The sequence below is a fragment of the Protomyctophum bolini genome, assembly GCF_963924005.1.
Source record: "Protomyctophum bolini genome assembly, chromosome: 18".
Lineage (NCBI taxonomy): Eukaryota > Metazoa > Chordata > Actinopteri > Myctophiformes > Myctophidae > Protomyctophum > Protomyctophum bolini.
In genome coordinates, this window is record NC_137879.1 from 34615482 (window position 1) to 34636472 (window position 20991).

At 44.4% G+C, this 20991-nt stretch overlaps 1 protein-coding gene across 2 annotated transcripts in view; it reads right to left on the bottom strand.

The window, feature by feature from the left end:
* LOC308332878 (serine/threonine-protein kinase tousled-like 2) overlaps positions 1–20691 on the bottom strand; it is a 31636-nt gene extending 10945 nt beyond the window's left edge. For both annotated transcript variants that reach the window (XR_013965761.1, XM_080789000.1), the window contains exons 1-16: positions 19726–20691; positions 15035–15132; positions 14335–14400; positions 12459–12525; positions 11838–11875; positions 8568–8654; positions 8196–8288; positions 7829–7939; positions 7268–7404; positions 5412–5582; positions 5030–5096; positions 4443–4540; positions 2943–3024; positions 2727–2818; positions 1924–2013; positions 752–921 (exon numbers count right to left, since the gene is read on the bottom strand). Coding sequence is in view for 1 of the 2 variants with exons in the window: in XM_080789000.1 (XP_080645126.1) it covers positions 752–921; positions 1924–2013; positions 2727–2818; positions 2943–3024; positions 4443–4540; positions 5030–5096; positions 5412–5582; positions 7268–7404; positions 7829–7939; positions 8196–8288; positions 8568–8654; positions 11838–11875; positions 12459–12525; positions 14335–14400; positions 15035–15127 (1462 nt within the window). In the remaining variant the exon portion in view is untranslated. The remainder of the gene's footprint in view (positions 1–751; positions 922–1923; positions 2014–2726; positions 2819–2942; positions 3025–4442; positions 4541–5029; positions 5097–5411; positions 5583–7267; positions 7405–7828; positions 7940–8195; positions 8289–8567; positions 8655–11837; positions 11876–12458; positions 12526–14334; positions 14401–15034; positions 15133–19725) is intronic.
* Positions 20692–20991: the final 300 nt, after the last annotated feature.

Below are 20991 nucleotides of genomic sequence, written 5' to 3' on the forward strand. Positions count from 1 at the left end.
GCAAAACAAAAACACGCTCTTGTAAACGCCCGTTTTCGTTCGCTTCCGACGTTCTTTTGTCGGTTCACTCACCGCTGTTTTGTTATGGCCGTCCTCTCGACTCTGGTTAGCTCATAGCATTAGCTTCTGTTGCCACTCGCTCCGCGTTGCAAGTATGGGTTTTCTATGCCGTTTCAGACTGTCATTGGCTTAGGAGGCAGCCGACCATGACTAGGTCGCTAGCAAGGTCGCTAGGAGGCAGCCAAGGTCGTCACTAAAGTCACCACTGAAGTCGTTATTACAGTCATCAGTAGCGGTGGGTGCAAACATAGTCAAAAGTCCCAATCTGTGACGTGTTGTGCTTTCATGAGATATCCGAGACCATTACAAGTTGGATTATGGAAGTATTGCTGGTTTGACCCAGTCTAAGGGCCGATTCATACTCCTATTTCACCGCTGTTTCGGCGCTGTAGTGCCGAAATGATTTCGGCTCGTCAGACATTTTCAGTAGCACCGAAGAGCCGACTTTAGGACGGTACCTGCCCCCCCCAAACCTCAAATGACGTCACATTGTAGGCTCTAAAATAAGAGTATGAATCGGCCCTAATACTCTGTAATCTTAATTAAAAAAAAGACTGAAATCAGTCACGACAACTTGAATCCATGCAGTCATACCGAATAAATTTTGTAATGCTACTACGAATACGATTACGTGAGTGTCTATGCGTGCGTGCGACCGTGCGTGCCACAGTCAGACGAGCAGAACACTGACCAGGCTTCAGGTCGTAGTGGATGATGGGCGGTTTGATGTGGTTGAGATATCGGAGCGCGTTGACGATCTGCATGACGATGGAGCGCCCCTCCTTCTCCGACATCAGCTTGTTCTGCTTCAGGTAGAAGTCCAGGTCGTTGCCTTCGCAGAACTCCAGCACCGTGCAGAACCTGCGCACGCACGCACACACACACCACACACACACACACACACACACACACACACACACACACACACACACACACACACACACACACACACACGTCAGGTCAGGTGTCAGCTGGAAACCTCGGTTGTGCAAAACGGTTATACTTTTCAGGAATTCAAATTAGCCCATTAAGACCTGAGGCAGATAAAAATTTAAAAAAAAAGTCTTCTTTCTACATCAGTGGTTCTGAAACCTTTTCATGTATTTAGTCGTCGACCCCTCCATCGCAAAATATTTTGTTCCAGGGACCCCCAGAAGCAAAGATTTGATTTAAAAGCGTTTCGCTGTGAAAGAATACAAGATATATTTGCGACACATATTCACGATAAAAATACAATAAAATTAGCCGATAAACAAGCTCGTAGTGCAGCACTCGGTGCCACGCTATGACCTTGTATATCGGCTATTTTTCAATAGCAAAAAATATAAAATAATGGTAGAAAGTGGTTAAAAGCTAAAGTGGCATAGACGCGTTCCAGGTCTTAATGGGTTAAACAAAATGGCAAAAGTAGTTTCAAGCTTGCTACTTTTGATGAGATAAGAGGTTTGGGCCCGACGACAATATAATAAACCAGACGTACCCAAACATTTCCAGCTGATATAAATTGAATGTACTGTCTCCAGGGGACCCAAACGTACAAAAATACATTGTGTTCCAGTTATTGCCCATGAAGCAATAAGCTGGGGGAGAAAAAAAAGGTTTTTATGCGTTTGCTCAGAGGCTCCCAGCTCTAAACTAAAAAGCCTGCTGAAGAACACACCTGCTGTTAATTAGATGTCGTCTAATCCAACTTTCTAACTAAATTAACTCCAACAACCCCCACAGTTTTTGAAAAAAACGTATTGGAATCTTGAAATAATAATAATACTAAAATGTAGGGAAAAAAAGGGAACAATTTGGTTCAATTCGTACTCTCTCGGAGCTAAATTAATTAACACCGTGCATTTTCAGGTGAACACTTACGAGTCTGTGTCGAGTGAGAAGTAGTCGTGGAGTTTGACTATTCTAGGATGATCCAGCTCTTTGTGAATTCTGTACTCCCTGCAGGCATGTCTGCAAGCAAAAAAAAAACAAGAAACAATTGTTTTTCACAAGCACATATCAAGTGGATATTATCAACCACATGAACCCTATAGCCTGGGCACCATTTCATTTTTAGGGTATATGATCCTGTCGGGAGCGGATGATGATATCGTTATACGACGTCATGTTGTAGTATTGTTTTGTAGTCGACAGGCAGGAACAACAGCTAGGCGGCAACTTCCTTTTCCCTCAAACCGAGTTTTCGCAATAAAAGCTACAGGCTATACGAGAGCTTTTATTGAGAGGGAAAAGGAAGTTGCCGCCAGCCTGTTGTTCCTGCCCGTCGACTACAAAACAATACCACAACATGACGTAACGATATCATCCGCTCCCGACAGGATCTCAGGTCAGAATGGGTTAACACCCTGAGTGGCATAAACGGAGGTCTCCGTCCTATATCCAATAGTAACGCTCAGGACGGAGATTAAATCACAGGACGGAACTTTATTGATATCATAACCCGAGCGCGCCGCTCCGCAGGCTGGGGGAGGAGCGCCTGTTGGGCAACATTCAATGTCATTCCCCCCTTGGGACATCATCCAAAATGAACGAACGTGAATAACTCTTGATCTAAATCAATCAATCCGGGGGCGTTGTGGGGTAGCGTTAACAACTGAAAAGGGAAGTCTTTTCCAATTGAAAATACAGAAGAAGCGGGGTTTGATGGTTCAAAGTTGACTCACTTGTGGTAGTTCTCCTTCTTCTCGTCCCTCCAGTTCTTGTTGAGCTGATGGATCTTCACAGCCACGTACCTCTGCTCCGTCAGATCAAAGGCCTGGAGAGAGGGAGAGAACATCACATCACGTTCAATTAATTTTTTTACCTTTTCACCTCAAAAATGCGACCCACAGGTTGAGAACCACCGATTTAGAAAAGCATATATATATATATATATATACCTTATAGACTTCACTGAAGCCACCTTTTCCCAGGAGATGCAACAGCAGATATCGCTCGTTCAGCGTCTGGTGGTCTTTGAACCTGCAGGACATAAGACAGGCTTCAATCAGCGTTGATTGGAAACCGACCGACGCTTCATTCATTCACTGCACTGCACTGCAGAAAGCAGGTTTATAAGAGAGGAGAGGGTTGTGAGTTGTGGCACACTGGCCTACTTGGAACGATGCAAGGTTGAAAGTTGGAGATTATGTAGCCCATTTTTTTTCACCCAGTGTCGATTATCTAATGTCATCCTGGGCTCTAACACTCCCTCTGCCAACCCAGTGAGACCTCGTCATACTTCCTTCTACGCATGAGGAGTCCAAGCCGCTTCTTTTCACCCGACAGGGGGGAGTTTCCCTTGTTGCGTGGATGGAACACAACGTTATTCCAACCAGTTCCTTTCCCCTCCATCAGGTGCCCCCGGCTGGCCAGGGGGAGGCAGTATAGAGGATAGGATTACTGCATGTTTTTTGTGAGGGTTCCTACCCTAGGGGACACGGGGAGAACACGCAAACTCCACACATTGAATTTGAACACGTGGGGTTTCCAGTTCCACCTCTGCTGACGGAGACGATTTGTAGAGTCGGCCTCGAGGACAGCTAGATGTCGTGTTTATGATTGTCGGTCTTACTCTTTTTAACTAAATAAAACACAGTGTAGCTGAGCCCGTGTGCGGACTTCTCTCTTTACATTGCCACAACAGAAATTAGACCCAAACTACTGAAAATAGCAGATCTACAAGCTCAGGGCGCGTTGTCAGCTTGTAGATATATTTTCACTTGTCCGCTACTATTTTCAGCTCATGAGCTTGTTTTCACTTCTTCTTAAATAATGTGTTCTAATTTATGGAATTTCGGAGATTTTTCTTCTATTTCTTCGTCAAATTACTGAGATCGATGATTTAATTTTGTTTTTAATTTGTGAAAAGTTCACTTTTCTGGGAATGCTTTTTGAAAATGTTTTGAAATAATAATAATTAAAAGCCAAATGTAGGAAACAGAAAATAAATATGGGGACCCATAAGAACGACTCTGTTGCATTTAGTGTGCAGTGGTTCTCAAACTACTTTAATTTCAAGAACCCCCTAGAACTCCGAGTGTACAAATGGACCCATTTTGAAACTCATCCAAGGACACTTTGAGAGATACCCACTGGTTGCAGCAAAGTGTTTCCAGTGAGCCAACATGCACTGTGTCTGACCAGAATGGAACAGAGCCTTCATTAGCATCATTGGTAACACCTGCGAAGGACGTACAGGGAAGTGGCCCAAGTTCTTTCCAAAATGGCGTGCACGCATAAATGCATATAGCCCATTGACTTCCCCCTGAATGAATAAAGGTGAAAGAAGACAAGACGTACTGGGAGCTGAATGAAAAAATAAATGAAGGTGAAAGAAGACAGGACTTACTGGGAGCTGAATACATAAATAAATAAAGGTGAAAGAAGACAGGACTTACTGGGAGCTGTCCTCACTGTGGATCCTCTTCAGCTCTCTGATGTGCAGGTTCCTCACTCTCTCCAGACGCTCCAACTCCGCCTGGATCTCTGCCTCCTCCTGGTGGACAAACACGGCACAACACACCGAGTTGTTACTCCCACTACCCCCCTTTTTTTCCCCCCACAGATCAAAACTATGTCAAAACTTCAAACAAAAAGCTACTATGACGACTGAAACTATTACCAAACATCAGCGAAAAAAAGAAAATCAACTAGGTGCTCAATGGAGGCGCAGAAAAAGCTTAAGAAGTCGGCGGTTGCTTCAAAGATCAAAGGGACCGAGGTGCTGAAGAGAAGGGCATCAAAGACTCCTTTGTGAATCGAAAACATGTTGGCGTTTTAACATTATTAATAAAGTAACTTGATTTTATATCCACGCTCTCCTCATTTTGATACTTTAGTCAACAAAATGAAAACTAGACTAAAATGTTAGGGAGGAGAGAACTTTAGTTATTCTAAGCTCGGCAGGTGTCACAATGTCGTTTGACGACAATAAATACGACAGAAACCTAATTGGACTTTAATTCCATGCAGCTGCGGACGCTACCTTTTTCAGGTGACCCAGTCGCAGCTTGAAGATCTCCTCTTGCTCGTGATATTCGGCCAGCGACAACCTGTGTGGCACGACAGACAACACACGGTGACTTTAAAACCATTCAGGCCCGACGTCCAAATATATAAAAAGTCTTATATATTCAAAGATTTGTGCCACAAAAAAATATATATAGCAGACCCACAAGCTCGTAAGCGCGCCACTCGGTGGCACGCTATGAGCTTGTAGAGTTTGCTATTAAAGCGCTCTGGGGGAAAACAGAGCAGCTGAATTCTGTCGTTTTGATTAGGTGCAGGTGAACGGTGCCGGGGTTTATAAACCCACGGCTATAGAAGGCCGTTTCAACCATAAGAATAGTACGTAAACAACAACGTACGCCTCGTTCTCCTGGCCGTTGCTCTTGCTCTTGCGCTTGTTGTTCTGCTCGAGGCTGGGCGGAGGCATGGAGGAGTTGGACTGCAGCGCGGCCGACGGAGGCTTCCTCTTGCCCAGGAGCTTCCGCTGCCTCTCCATGTCCTCGCGCTGGGAGTTGATCCTCTCCTGCTGCCTGCGGCGCACAACCAAGGGAGGGGAAAAAAAAAAACACCCCACGCATGCATAAAAGTGAATGGCAAGATCGAGTGGCAAAAGTTGAATTTTTTAACGTTTTGACCCGAGATCCGTTTCTAAAAGAAATGTCTGTTTGAAAATGAGTTTTCTGAAAAAGCTGTGTTTCTGCGTCAGTCGATTTTTTCTAAAATAGCAGACCTACAAGCTCGTAGCGCGCCACTCGGTGGCGCGCTACGAGCTTGTAGTCTCGAGCTTGTTGCATTATTTCTTGCAGTGGGAGTTATGGGAAGGCCCATTTTTAAGACGCAAGACCAATTCGACCAATTCTAGCGTTTTCTGAAAAAACTGTGGTGCTCACACTTTCCCATGTCAAGGGGAGACCCGAAATGATATGCATTTGTCCACCGATACTGTTCAAAAAGAGCTAAAAAAAATTATAATTCAGGATTTCAATTCAAATATAGCAAAATAAATAGCAGATCTACAAGCTCAAAACACGCTGCATGCAGTGCGACGCGTTTTTAGCTTGTAGATTTTCGATAACGACAGTATATGCAATGTGGCCACTCTATAGTAGCCTGGTTAATAAACCAGACCGAATCAGCCGTTGGCAAAAAAAAATACGGTCTGGAGAGGCTCAATTGTACGCCCATTTCCTACACCAGAGAAATGGGGCGGCCAATCGGGACACGGTATGCAATATGGGCGGGCTTTGGGTACAGTGACTTTCAATGCTTGAGACCTTTGACTGACAGTAGCTCTGACCAATTGCGTCAAAGAGAAAATGTTTCAACCCGCCGCCCTGGAAATGAAATCCAAGCTGAGCCTCCCCAGACTAATATCCCGCGGTCCGTGCGATATTAGTCTGGTTTATTAACCAGGCTAACTCTATAGTGACCCTCTCCATCTTCAAAGTTGCCCACCTCTGCCTCAACGTCACGCGACACCAGCATGCGCACACACGCAGGCCGGCACCACAAATAAATAAACACCCGAGCGCTCTATAGTATAGATGTAATGGGGAAAGTGGTCACCGACTGCACTCCACGTGGAAAAATACATCCCCTCAAACTCTCAGATGCGGTGTTTGTTTTTTTTCCTCCCAGTGTGGAGGAAAGAGGAGGCTCTAGGACGTGAAATGTGATCGCTCCCTCTCGAATAAACAAATGCTCCTCCATGGTTCTTGTCGTGTGTAAACAATAATTGCGATTCCCAAAGCAGTCTGTCTGTCGTCGTCCGTCCCCCCCCCGGGCCCCGCCGTGATGCCCGGCATGATTTCAATCAGCTGCAGCCCCTCGAGCACTAATTTTAAAACGTTTACGCTCTGAAAGAATATATATATTCAAAGATTTGCATTATATTTTCATTATATAGCTGGTAGACCGGCTATTTTCAATACCTCAAAAACATTCGTTTTCTAATTTCATGGAATCTCTTACGATTTCTCTTTGATTTCGTCATGAAATTACTCGAAGAAAAGAAAGATTTATTTCGATTTTTTTTTAGAACGCTTTGAAATAGTTTAAAAACGAAATGTAGGGAAACCCATATAACACAATTGTGGCTGTGGTTCCCGACCCACCGTTTTGGTCTAACGGATACACAGTACGTGTGTAATCCAAATACATACAGTATACTGTGTGTGTGTGTGTGTGTGTGTGCGTGCGTGCACCGTGCACTGACTTGATGAGGTTCTGGAAGGCGTGTCCGTCCGTCCACTGCTCGTTGAAGGAGGCTCCGTGACGCACGGTGGTGAAATGACCCAGACGCAGGCGGTCCTGCATGCTCTTGTCCCTGCACGTCATCTTCTCTTGCTTACACTGCGCACACACGCACGCACGCACACGCACACACACACACACACACACACACACACACACACACACACACACACACATTACAACAAAGGGTTCCCAAAGTTTGACACCCTGTATGTTGGGGTTTTTTTTTTTTACTGTCGAGTGAGAAAACAATGCTGCATTATAAAAAATAGAAATAAAACTCCCAAACTAGAAACTATACATTCATTTCACTCCCACATAAAAGGGGGCAGAGGGTATAGAACATTTTTGTTTGTTTTTCTTTCTTTCTTTCTAAAGTATTAAACGAATACTTTTCCGAAACGTCTAGCATGGGAAATTCTCTGCCGGGCCGCTCGTCGTCGTGAAAGGGGGCTTTCCGTCTCTCTATTGCTTCAGTTTTGAGCGCCCGCGCACACAAAAACACACACACACACACACACACCTTCTCAACGAGGAGTGTCTTGCTCATGGTCACACATTTGTTGAGTCTCTCCTTGTGTCGTTCCAACAGCTTCTGCTGTTCATCGATCTGACGTCTCAGGTCACAGTTGGCCTGTGAACACACACACACACACACACACACACACACACACACAGTGTTAGCGTCATGTCACGCTTTAGCTATTGATAAATAGCAGATCTACAAGCTCCTAGCGCGCCACCGAGTGGAGCGCTACGAGCTTGTGTGGGTCTGCTATTTTTTGAAAAATCGAAGAACGAAGCTTTTTTTCCGAAAACTGTCAGGATGTAGAAGACTTTTTTTTTTAAGAATCTGATCTCAGGTCAGAACGGGCTATAGCTGCCTTTACCCTCAGCAGGTCGTCGATGCGGCCCTCCTTCTTCTCCAGGTCAGAGTTCTTGCTGGTCTCCAGAGCACTCAGCTTCTCCAGGGTCAACTCCGACTGGTGGCACGGCACAGACAGACAGACAGACAGACAGACAGACAGGTCAGTATCGAGCAGTGCTTCCCAAACTTGTTCATGTCAAGGAAAATCGACATTCATTTGCCCACGGACTCCCCATTTGAAAACACATAATGCCAGGGAAACCGGCATCTTCTCAGAGAAGATGCCCAGTGTGACATGCATTAGGGTTAACTGTGAGCGCGTACACATGGAACCAAAATGGACCCCTTTGGTTCCATGTGTACGCTCTCAGAGTTACAGTTGCAGCGTCTTTACCTGGGAGGCTTTGTGATTGTAGCAGTAGGAGGCCTCCATCTTAACTGTACTGGCCGAGGACAAGTCTGGGGGGCTGTTCTGCTGGACCTGAAAGACAGACAGACAGACAGACAGACAGACAGATCAACAATTTTGCCTCGCAAACGGGGAGCGATAAAACGCGGCGCCTATAGCTCATTTTCAATGAGACCTATATAGGCTGTGTTTTTTTGCGTATTTACGCGAGCGCGGTCCCGTGAATTTGTTGCACGCGTGACCTTTACGCGCACACGCCTGCGACTCACCAGACCTGGATTCTGTTTATCTTTCGTTTCTTTTTTACGCTTGCGTTGTTGCATTTGAAAACATATGCCAGTGAGAGAAGATTGTACGGTTCTTAGCAGTGATTCCAAAACATATTTCAAGGACCGCCCAGTTGGACATGCTTTAGTTTAGTCCCCCATTTAATGGCATTTCTATCTCTGGTACCCCCAATTTATATTGTAAAAACCACTGTTAATTAAACTCTGGGAGCGTACAAATGGAACCAAATGGACCCGTTTAGGGTCCAAATGGACCTTTTTGTACACTTGGTCCATTTGGTTCCAAACTATCATTTAGCTGGGGGACCCCCTGGAACACCCCTATAGGGGTCCCCCGGACCCCACTTTGGGAACCCATGTACTAGGGCTTTGAAGGAGCACTTCATTGACCCATTTTGAACTGTGGGTTCATATAATTGGTCCTCGGAAAATGCTCATTTATAAAGAGGGCACCATTTCCGTTCACTCTCATTGGTGGGGGCTGTGTGTGTGTGTGTGTGTGTGTGTGTGTGTGTGTGTGTGTGAACCGTTCTAAAATTCAGCCTACCCAATGACATTATCGACGGGTATTTCCAAGCGAATAGAAACTGCAGCCTGTCTTGTTTTTCGGAAAGGCAGTGTGTTGGAAATAGCGGTCATTGCTCTTGAATCAATGAAAAGGGTAATCATGTTTGGAATACATGGTAAATGGTGCATTTATAAAGCGCCTTTATCCAAGGCGCTTTGCATAGATTGCGCATTACATTCACCCATTCTCACACACACACACACACACACACACACACACACACACACACACACACACACACACACACACACACATTCATATTCATACACCAACACCAACCAGGAACAATTAGGGGGTTCAGTGTCTTTGCTCGAGGACACTTTCGACACCAACTCTGGGGAAGCCCGGGTTTCGAACTGGCAACCTTGGCGGTTGCCATCCGGCCACTCTACCCCCCTGAGCCACCGCCGCCGAAATGATCAATCGATTCGACCTGTACAACAAGATGTATAACAGTAAAGTACAACCTTGATCTCATAAAGAGCATGAGTGAGGATCACTTATAGAACCTTTTCTCGATCAGAGCCCACTTGCGAATGTTGAAAAGGTTTCAAGAGCCCACAGCTTGAGAAGAAGGAGAACCAATGGAAAATAAAAGGTTGAAAAGAAAATGTTTTTGTGTTAATGGAAGCGTGCAGACAGACAGACAGACAGACAGAGACGGTCCACCGAACCTCAAATGACGTCACATTGTATAGGGCTCTACACAGCGCCGAACCGACTTTTATTCGGCTCTAAAATAGGAGTTTGAATCGCGCCTTAGAGTGTACAGACAGACAGACGGACAGACAGGTGTTAGCATATGATTATGCTATGCTTTAGCTATTGAAAAATAGCAGATCTACAAGCTCATATAGAGCTACGAGCTTGTATAGGTCTGCTATTTTTGAAGAATCGTGAAAAGTGACATGAAAGTGTTTGAGAACGACCGACATAGAAAAACAGCTTTTTCACGAAAACAAGTCAGGAATTTAGAAGACATTTCGAGGTCAAAATGGGTTAAAACTACGTGAAAGGGACAGACAGACAGACAGACAGACAGACAGACAGAGCTGGGTGCTCACCAAGGTGTTAGAGTGTAAGTGCTGTGGAGAGGAGCGCACCAGAGGAGGAAGGCCCCGGGCAGGCCCGGTGGTCCCACCACCACCACCACCACCCACACACTGGACGGAAGCGCGCGCACACACACACACGCACACACACACACACACACACACACAAGAAATACAAGAAATACCTGTTATTCAAAGTAGAGATGGGACGATAATCGTTATTATTTAACGCTCACAATAACAGAGATTTCAGTTTATTGTGAAATCGCCCTCCGTCATACATTATAGGGCGAATTCGCTTTTGCTGAGCTGCAAATTTAGTACCAGATATTACGCTCTATATACTTGATATGAAACGGACCTGTAAAAGATTATATTATATAATTCAGTAGCACATAATAAACGCTACGGTATAATTATTACTTAATGAAACGGGACCTGTATAAAGAGCGCATTTGGTACGCCCGTACTTCACTCCACACAAATCGATTTTAGGCAAAATAGCACAGATCTACAAGCTCACAACGTACTGTGAGCATCCCCATTCCCCAGGGATGCTGAGGGTTGAAGTGGTTAACAAAAGTGGGGCATTTTTAGCCTTTTCGATTATCGCGCATAACATGTTGTTTTTCATATATCATCCCATCCCGGTGTCGTCACTTTGCCGAAGAAGAGCACAGATCTATACAAGCGAGGCGTTTGTTAGAAACGTTGGAGGTTTGTTATTCCGGGGCACAGACATGAATCGACAACACCGCCATGCCGACGATAACGGGAGCATACGTTGAGAGATAAGAGAAAGAATTGCAAAGCAGAGAGAGCGCCGGCAACAGACAAAAAATTTCCCCTTTCACATTGTTTTATTTACCTCCATGTTCCTCTGTCCATGGAGTGCTAACTTTAACCCATTTTAGGGGCGGGAACCCCTTTTGGTGTTGGCATTATGTAATGCTTTAGCTATTGAAAAATAGCAGATCTACAAGCTCATAGCGCGCCACCGAGTGGCGCGCTACGAGCTTGTAGGTCTGCTATTTTTCGAAGAATCGTGAAAAGTGACATGAAAGTGCTTTGAGAACGACCGACATAGAAAAAAAGGGCTTTTTCAAGAAAACAGTCAGGATTTAGAAGAAATTTTGCAGAATCGTTTTCCAGGTCAAAATGGGTTAAAACTATGTGAAAGGGACATTTTATCGTGTGCTGGGCTGGCTGTTCTCTCTCGTGTTCAGTGTAAAATGCACTAGCGAGAGGGGGGGGGGGGGGAGCGTGAGAGGAGGAGGAGGAACATCCCGCGATGTTTCGGAAACGTGACCGTTCGGTACAGACTCGGTGTGTTCGCTCGATTACTCACCTCAAAATAGTCGCTTATTTTTGTCCCTCGTCCTTTTCCTACAAAACACACCAAGAACAGAATAACACTTCAGTAATTGTCGTTATTGCTTTTGCATTTTTTTGTTAACATAAATGGATAACTGTGAAATCTGGCCACTTGCCAGGGGAAGTGTACAGTACTAGTTCACCATACCCCCCCCCCCCCTGCCAACATTATTGTGGGTTTCCTGTGTCGTGTTACTATTAAAATAGTCGCTTTTACGTCTTTGCTTGTTCATTTTGTATAAAAAAGTTAAATGTTCTTTTCATATTCCTGAGATGTAATGTTTGCTTTCGAAGTTCTCAAATGTAGGAACTGTAATAAAATGTAGATTTAATTAACCCATTTTTTTTGGGGGGGGGGAACCCCTTTTGGTGTTGGCATTATGTTATGCTTTAGCTATTGAAAAAATAGCAGATCTACAAGCTCATAGCGCGTCACCGAGTGGCGCGCTACGAGCTTGTAGGTCTGCTATTTTTTGAAAAATCGAAGAACGACTGACATAGAAAAACATAGCTTTCTCAGAAAACTGTCAGGATGTAGAAGACATTCTTAGAAACTGATCTCAGGTCAGAACGGGTTAAAACATGCAGGACTCACCCTGGTTGCTGTCGTAGCCGTCAGCTTTTCTCTTCCTGCTTCTCTTCTCAGTGGACTTCTCTGGAGTCTGGAGGACCAGAGACGGAGAGAAAGCACACATGGGCGTCAACCAGCGCCGAATCTGCCATCGGGCTCATATTGTTCGAGTTTTCTAAATCGTGACAATTTTCGGAAAGATTTCAGGCACATTTTAACGATTTTTCAAAAATAGCAGACCTACAAGCTCGTAGCGCGCTATGAGCTTGTAGATCTGCTATCTTTCAATAGCTAAATTATAACATAATGTTTTAAAAACACCAAAATGGGCTAGTTCATTGAAAGTCCTCGACAACACAGAAGCCTGCAGCAAGTCGGGAATGACGCGAGTCTTTTCTTAGGCCAAGTCCCAAATCTGTGATTTGAGTGAAAGGAGCGTGTGGCTATAGCATCGTTTCCTAAACAATTAGCACAATGTGTGTGGAATTATGATGTTTTGTTTTCATATTGTAAACCCATGTTCCGCATTCCAAACTGAAGACCTTTGCTTTTATGACATATCTCAGACCATGTGATAAAACTAAAGCAGTTTTTACACTCTTTAATCTATACTCTATTGCTATCTGAACACCTATTAATCTAAAAAATAACGAATAACCGGAAATAGCCCATTTATGAGCTGCCTCACAACACCTTGCAAGTCAACACACCCCTCCCAAATACACAGAGATTTGGCGGAATTCCTCCGCAGATGATGACGCAACACAGACATTCGAAAACGTTGGTCCGATCAAATTTGCCACTTGATTCACACACACACACACACACACCCACCCCTGCACATTTCCATATTTGGGCAAAGGTTCCGCCCAAGCTGGCCGTCTTATTGACGTGCAGCAGTGTACATGTTTTTGTTTTACAAAAAAGTGAAATTGTACAAAACATTTTAAAATGTTGTAGCCCCGTATCAAAACTCATGGCTATGGAACGTTTTAGACTGGGCCGGTGCAGCAGTGATTGAAAGACGAGACAAGAAGAAAGTGATGCACAGGGCCTGGGCCGTGGCTCAGCGGTCCAGGCACCTTGGCTGGTAATCCAGTCTGGCAGTGTGCCGCGGGTTCGACTCCCGATCCCGACGGCCTTTACTAGCATGTCACCCCCCCTCCCCATCTCTCTCCCCATTTCCTGTCAGCCTACTGTCTGTTCCTCCATAAAATATATAAAATAAAGGCCATATCGGAATCGGAATGGTCTAAAAACTAGACAAGATTATTTAATTGGTTTTCACCAGCAAAATAAATAAATAATGTAAAAACATTCTACATTTAATGTGTGTACTCGTCTCATTCTGTTGTGAAAACAGACACTTGGAAAAGAGTATAGGCTTTTTTGTTGATTGACTGAATACTTTAACCCCTTTTTGGTGTTAGCATTACGTTATGCTTTAGCTATTTAAAAATAGCAGATCTACAAGCTCATAGCGCGCCACCGAGTGGCGCGCTACGAGCTTGTAGGTCTGCTATTTTAGAAAAATCAAAGAGCGACTGATATAGAAGACTTAAAAAAGAATAATCAGAATTAAAACTGTCAGGATGTAGAAGACATTTTTATAGAATCTGATCTCAGGTCAGAATGGGTGAACAACAGGCTTTGGGCCAATAAGCCCCTGAAGTGCCTTAAAGGCTTGTTCATCCTCTGTATAATATCGGAATCGGTCGGAAATCGGTATCGGCAGATGTGATCCTGCAAAGGATAACGGTTCATCATTTCATAATCGTGCAGCCCTAAAGACAGACAGACAGACAGACAGACAGACAGACAGACAGACAGACAGACAGACAGACAGACAGACAGACAGACAGACAGAGGTCATGTGATGTTTGTGTGAGTCTATACTGACCTCCAGCTCGCGGTCGCTGAGTGAGCCCACGCTGCACAGCGATTGGTTGGACGACTCGTTGTGTGCCTGAGAGAGAGAGAGAGAGAGAGAGAGAGCAGAATGAATGACGACAGATTGAAGAAGTCGACCCACTAACTAAACTGGCCGAGGCCCGTTCTACAAAATGGATGCCATCTTAAATCGGTGGTTCTCAAAACCGTTTCGTGGCAAGGACCCCCCCCCCCCCCCCCTTCCCCCAAATGATATGTATTTGGCCACAGACCACCATCTGAAAATATGTTGTTCCAGGGACCCCCCCCCCCAAGAGTTTGAGTTAAAAATGTTCTCTCTGAAACTCTATAAACTCTCTATATATATATTCAAAGATTTGTGCCACATTTTCACGATTTTTCAAAAGAATAGCAGATCTACAAGCTCGTAAGCGCGGCGAGCTTGTAGATCTGCTACACAAGCTCATAGCGTGCCACCGAGTGGCGCGCTTACGAGCTTGTAGGTCTGCTATTTCGTTGAATAACCGAAGAACCACTGACATATATAGAAACATAAAGCTTTTTCAGAAAACTCTCAGGATGTGTAGAAGACTTTATTTTTTTTTAAATCTGATCTCAGGTCAGAATGGGTTAATCAGACCAGTGTGTGTCCAGTGGAAACCTCGTATGAATCTGATCTCAGGTCAGAATGGACGTTATTAGACGCAGACCTTGGCCACCCCGGCTCCTCCAGTGAAGCGCGCCTCCAGCAGCTCCTGCCGGCGGGGGTCCAGACTGATGCTCTGGCTCTGCAGGTCCTCCATCAAGCCTGGGGAAGAGAAGGTCAAGGTCAAGGTCAACTTTATTGTCCACAAGGGAAATTTGTCTTGGGGCTTTCACCCCCCAGCTATACAGCCACACATAAAACATCAATGACAACAAAAAAAGACATTACAGAGGAAGACACGCAACGTTACACAATTGCACACAGCCTGATCTCAGGTCAGAAGAGGAGAGAGGAGGAGGAGAAACACACACTAGGGGGTGTCAAAAAAAATGGCCGATTGAAAATCGATTCATAATTTCCAAACTTTTTTTTTTCTTCTTTTTTTTTTCTCCCTGCTTACAGTTACAGTTTTCACTACGTGGTGTTTGCGATATGAAATGTAAGCGTACGCTGATCACAGTAAACATGTCTTCAGTCATTTTCAAGATATACCGTAGTCTCTCAGTGCTAGTCACTTCAGATCAGCTGTATTGTATTGTAATGTAGTATTGAATCGAGAATCATTTTGAATAGACAATCGTTTTGAATCTGGGAAAACAAATGCTTTAGAATAATAAAAAAAAACTATCTGGAATCGAATCGTGACCCCAATAATCGGAATCGAATCGACACCCAAAGATTCACAGCCCTGACACACACACACTATCACACTTATTGTTCCCACCATCAAAACAGCTGCCGCAGGCGAAAACCAAAACCAAAGACCAAGCCAAAACCAAGCTATGACGACTATAGCGGAGACTAAAGGCCTATTCAGAGTCTGGATTTTCGTTGGTGAGGTGACCACCGCTCCGGTGGTGAGCTGACCACCGGAGCTGAAATAACGTTGAGCGGTGGTGAGTAAAAACAGAGAGAAGGGCTGGAGCGGTGGCGGTGGTTTGCTCTTCAACACGGCTCGTGACGTCATGTTGTAGTTCGGTGGTCACCCCACCACCGAAAATCCAGACTATGTATGAGCCTTAACTATATTGACAATTTAAACTAAAAAAAGGTAGGTACTAGTGGAGAAGAGATGCCAGCAGAACTAGACGAGTCATTTTAATGTTCCGTGTTATGCACGGGTGTCTGAAAACAGCTGGATCCACAAGCTCACAACGTATCGCATCGTGACACATTTTGATCTTGCAGATCTGCCGTTTTCTATGGAGACCTACAGTGTACAAACAGTATAATCGGCACGGATTGCAGCGGAAGAGATTTGTGTTGTCGACGTCGTCGCCGCCGTGTCATTCTTTCGCAAGGGTGTGTTACCCCACATTTGATTGTCATCCAAAGTATTGTGCAACACAATGACACAGCCGCAAGAAGGAAGGTACAGACAATGGATGCTCCGCCTCCTCCTGGTGAAATATTTAGCTATATGAAAAGGATCGAATATCCTTGTTTGCACTTTTACACTGTTCCTGTTGAGTCCTAAAGCTTAACCCCATTTAGGCCTACAAGCTCGTAGCGCGCCACCATGAGCTTGTAGATCTGCTGTTTTTCAAAAGCTAAATTATAACGTGTTTAAAACGTGTGTTTTAAGCATTATGGTATGGCTTTAGCTATTTAAAAATGTGCAGCTCTACAAGCTCATAGCTACGAGCTTGTAAATCTTTTTTTTTTTATGTGGCGCAAATCTTTGAATGTAACATTTTTATTAACTCAAATCTTTGCTTCGGGGGGGTTCCTGGAACCAGGGTTGTTTTTGGCAGCAAATTTTGATTTTAGTCACCTGGAATGTGTTAGTGTTAAGTCTAGTTTTAGTCGACTAAACTTCATAAGATTTTAGTCGACTAAATCTACGGTTGATTTAGTCGACTAAAATGTATTTCGGCGGGTCTTGATGCCGTCGTAATGACATATTTCACACTTGCTGAGAATAGCCGATCTACAAGCTCACAACGCGTCGCAGTGTGAGCTTGTAGATCGGTTATTTTCAGCATGAAACCAAGTGTAAAATAACGTGTGTCTTATACTCTTGTGCACTAGTCCCTTCCTAACTTCCCAAGTCTAGTTTTTACGTGTTGACGAAATTGTAAATATATTTAGTCTTAGTTTTAGTCATCATAGCTTAGTTTTCATTTAGTTACCATTTAGTTTTCGCCAGTGAAAAAATATAGTCGACGAACATTTTTCGTCTTAGTTTTAGTCGACGAAAACAACACTGCCTGGAACAACATATTTTCAGATGGGGGTCGGCGGCCAATAATTACAATAATCTTTGGGGGTCCTCGACATTAAAATGTCTGACATAGAAACAGGTTTTTTTCACAGGTCCAAATGCGTTAAAGGGCACCAATATAAAATAGATGGAACCAGGTTCAAGACTGTCTATTAGGCGGTGTTTTGGTTGCATTACTGTACATGCTGGAAACAGCAACACATACACAGCACAAGTCAAATCGCCCTACTGGGGTAACGTGGAATTCTGGAAAAATCTATCAATCACTCTTCTCGTTACCTACCAACTACTCTCTCCTCCCAGGAAGCATCTAAATATGGCTGGTAGGTCTGAAACAGTTAATCAAACTAATCGATGTACTCAATTATGGAAATATATATATTTTTATTTTTATTGTTGTTCCAGGGACCTCCCCAGAGGCAAAGATTTGAGTTAAAAACATTCGCCCTGAAGGAATATATATATATATATATATATACACACCGGTATTCAAAGATTTGCGCCACATTTTCACGATTTTTCAAAAATAGCAGACCTACAAGTTCCTAGCGCGGCACCTATGAGCTTGTAGATCTGCTATTTTTCAATAGCTAAAGTATAAAATAATGCTTAAAACACCAAAATGGGTTAACGATTCCTATATAGACAGTTCCAAATGGACCCTTTAGAGCTCTGTAAAGCTTTGAGACTTACAGGTCTGTAACTCAGAGAGTGTACAACTGGAACCAAATGGACCCGGTACAGTACACTCTCTTAAGGCTCATTCATAGTCTGGTATTTTCGGTGGTGAGGTGACCACCGCTCCGGTGGTGAGGTGACCACCGCTCCGGTGGTGAGGTGACCACCGCTCCGGTGGTGAGCTGACCACCGGAACTGAAATAACGTTGAGCGGTGTGGTGAGTAAAAACAGAGAGAAGGGCTGGGGGGTGGTGGCGGTGGTGGTGGTTTGCTCTTCACCGCGGCTCAGTGACGTCATGTTGTAGTTCGGTGGTCACCCCACCACCGAAAATCCAGACCCTGAATAACGCTTCAGGGTTATGATGGTCCTTGAAATGTTGAAGGTTTGTGAACCACCGTATTGCAAGAGTATAGCCGACATGAAGTTAGTCCACATGCCAGCTTCTGACAAACCGGATCAATTCTGATCAAACCGGTTCCAGAAACGGTCCCAGAAACGTGATGGAAACCGATTCCGGTTCCTCGATGTCGGATCCGGCTCCTCCCATTCCAGATCCCAACCCGGCCTACACATGTCATAAGTGAAATGTTTCCACCCGGAAAGAAATGCACCTTCTTTCAAGCATCGAGGTAGATTTTTGCACCGACCCTGTGCAAATAAGTATAGCATAATGCATAAGTGGAAACATGGACATATACCGGTATATATCTTCTTTTTTTTTATACAGGTTTAATGTTTGTTTTTAGTTCAATGTTGGTTTTAAAAACGCCATTGACAATGAAGGGAACATTTACGTCATCTTGTCTCTTTATTGTTAATGGCGTTTGATTGTTTGTTTTACATCACCACCATTACATCACCTAATCAACACGAGTTAGACTTTAATATATTAGCGCCCCTCACTTCACACGGGTGTGATTTTTGTATTTACAAACACGCTTCTCAATTATTAATTAAAAGGGTTACTCGATGGAATAATTCATCACTAAGGAAATCGATAGTTGCAGCCATAAATGAAAAATAAGCTTCTATTCTCTTTAGCATCTCTCAGTAACCTGACTGACACCAACACGAACAAGTACACAGTAGGCTACACAGCAGCATTTGGGCTGGCTTTCAATAAACAGTCATAGCAGCTTTCCTTTATTAATCTAGGAAGTAACTGAACCTTTAACAAATACTACATGTGACACTCACTGTAGTGTAGAGGATTATGAAGCTGTGTGAACACGCACGCTGCATGCACACAAAGTGTACTGGTCTACATGAGATGCTGTCGAGTTTGTGTACTAAAAGTTAACTCTAGTCTAAAAACCCAGTTCTTAGGCTAATGAATCAATAATCGTGGGAGTGGTGCATGTTCATGGGCTAGACTCTAGAGATATGGTTCTCAAAGTGGGGTCCGACAGGGCGGGGACCCCCAGTGGGGAGCCCCATGTGGTCCTTGAAGGGGTTCCAGGCAGCTAGACGAAAATAGACGATCCACAAGGAAAAGCACCTCATGGATTTGCCTCTAATAATAAGCTACACATCATCTATTTCTAGAAAGCTGGTCCATCCATGGCTGCAGTATAGGACCCCATGGCTGGCAACATCCTTTCAAAGGGGGGGAGGGAGGGTCCGTGGACAAATACATACATACACATGTTGGGGGTCCTTGACATAATGATACATGGCAATGTTTGAGAACCACTAGCCTAACTTCTAGCCTTGGACCAAGACGATCAAAGTCAGACTCGATAAAAAAAATACATCTTTGATAGTGTTGAGAAAGACTACAGTATCAACTCACCTAAAAGGGAGGTCGACTCGTGTCCAGGTACAGCAGAAACCCTCTCTCTCTCCTCCTTTATTATGATTATGACTCCTAAATCTCTCTCAAAAGGATCCTTCCTCCTCGCCGTGTTCAGATCATCATGATCCGCTGTGTTTTTCCAGACATCATGGTGGCCGTCCTGTCCTCTCCTCGTCTCTCTCTCTCTCTCTCTGATCTGATGTGATCTCCTCCTCCAAGGCTGCTAGCTGCGGGCTGCTGTCTCTCTGCTCTGTTCGGCTTCGGCTGCTGCTGGTGGCATCGGGGAGGCCGTTGATCCTCGGCCTTTCCTCGGCCCCACCGAGCGGGGTGAACCACCGCTTCCTCTCTGGAGGGAGGAGGAGAGGGAGGCCGACACGACCCGTCCCGTTGTGGTGGATGTAGTAGTTGTTGTTTTTCGGTGTGTGTGTGTGTGTGTGAGACTGTCTGCGAATCGTGATCACTATTTAAGAACGACTACAACAACAACAACAACAACAGTCACATCCCTGCTTTCTTTCGTTCCCCGTCCTCTTAACTTTTGATTCGTGTCCGTTTATGTATTATTATATATCGCGGTACAAACACGCACGCATGCCACGATGATCACTGACTGACTGACTGCACCGTGGCGGTGACACCTTTTTGTTAATGTTTTCGTCCCCCCCGTTACTACTTCACTTCCTCCCGGAGTTTTACGATAAAGGGCGGCGATCATGAACCGAACCTCAACCCCCTCCTCTGGGGGTGAGGGGTGCTGCCGACTGCTGCTCGCTTTGTGCGGATCATTTCACTGCTGAGTGGATCATCCACAACCTACCGGTGGAATACAATAAACTACACAATTCCACACACACACACGCGGTGCAAAATGGACAGCTTTGTGGAGAAAAAAAACTATTTCAGAAGTGTCAAGTTTGCCTAAAATGGGTTCGGAATCAGCCTCGCGACAGCGCAAAGCCCACCTACCTATACATCTCTATACACACCAATGTTTACAACGTTCACTCTCTCTCACTGACAACACTCTAGTTGCGAGTACATGTTCTGCCCAGCAGATGGAGCCAGTGCATTACTTTACAATACGTATACATACCGGTACACAAGTCCACTGACTGGACCTCTGCATTCTCAACCTTTATGAGTGGTGCTAGCCGCTCCTATGAACAGCTATGTGTGTCCCTATGTTTTTATGTTTTATTATTATTATTTTGATTTAAATATAATAATACATATAATTAAATCTACTTACGAGACTGTACAAAT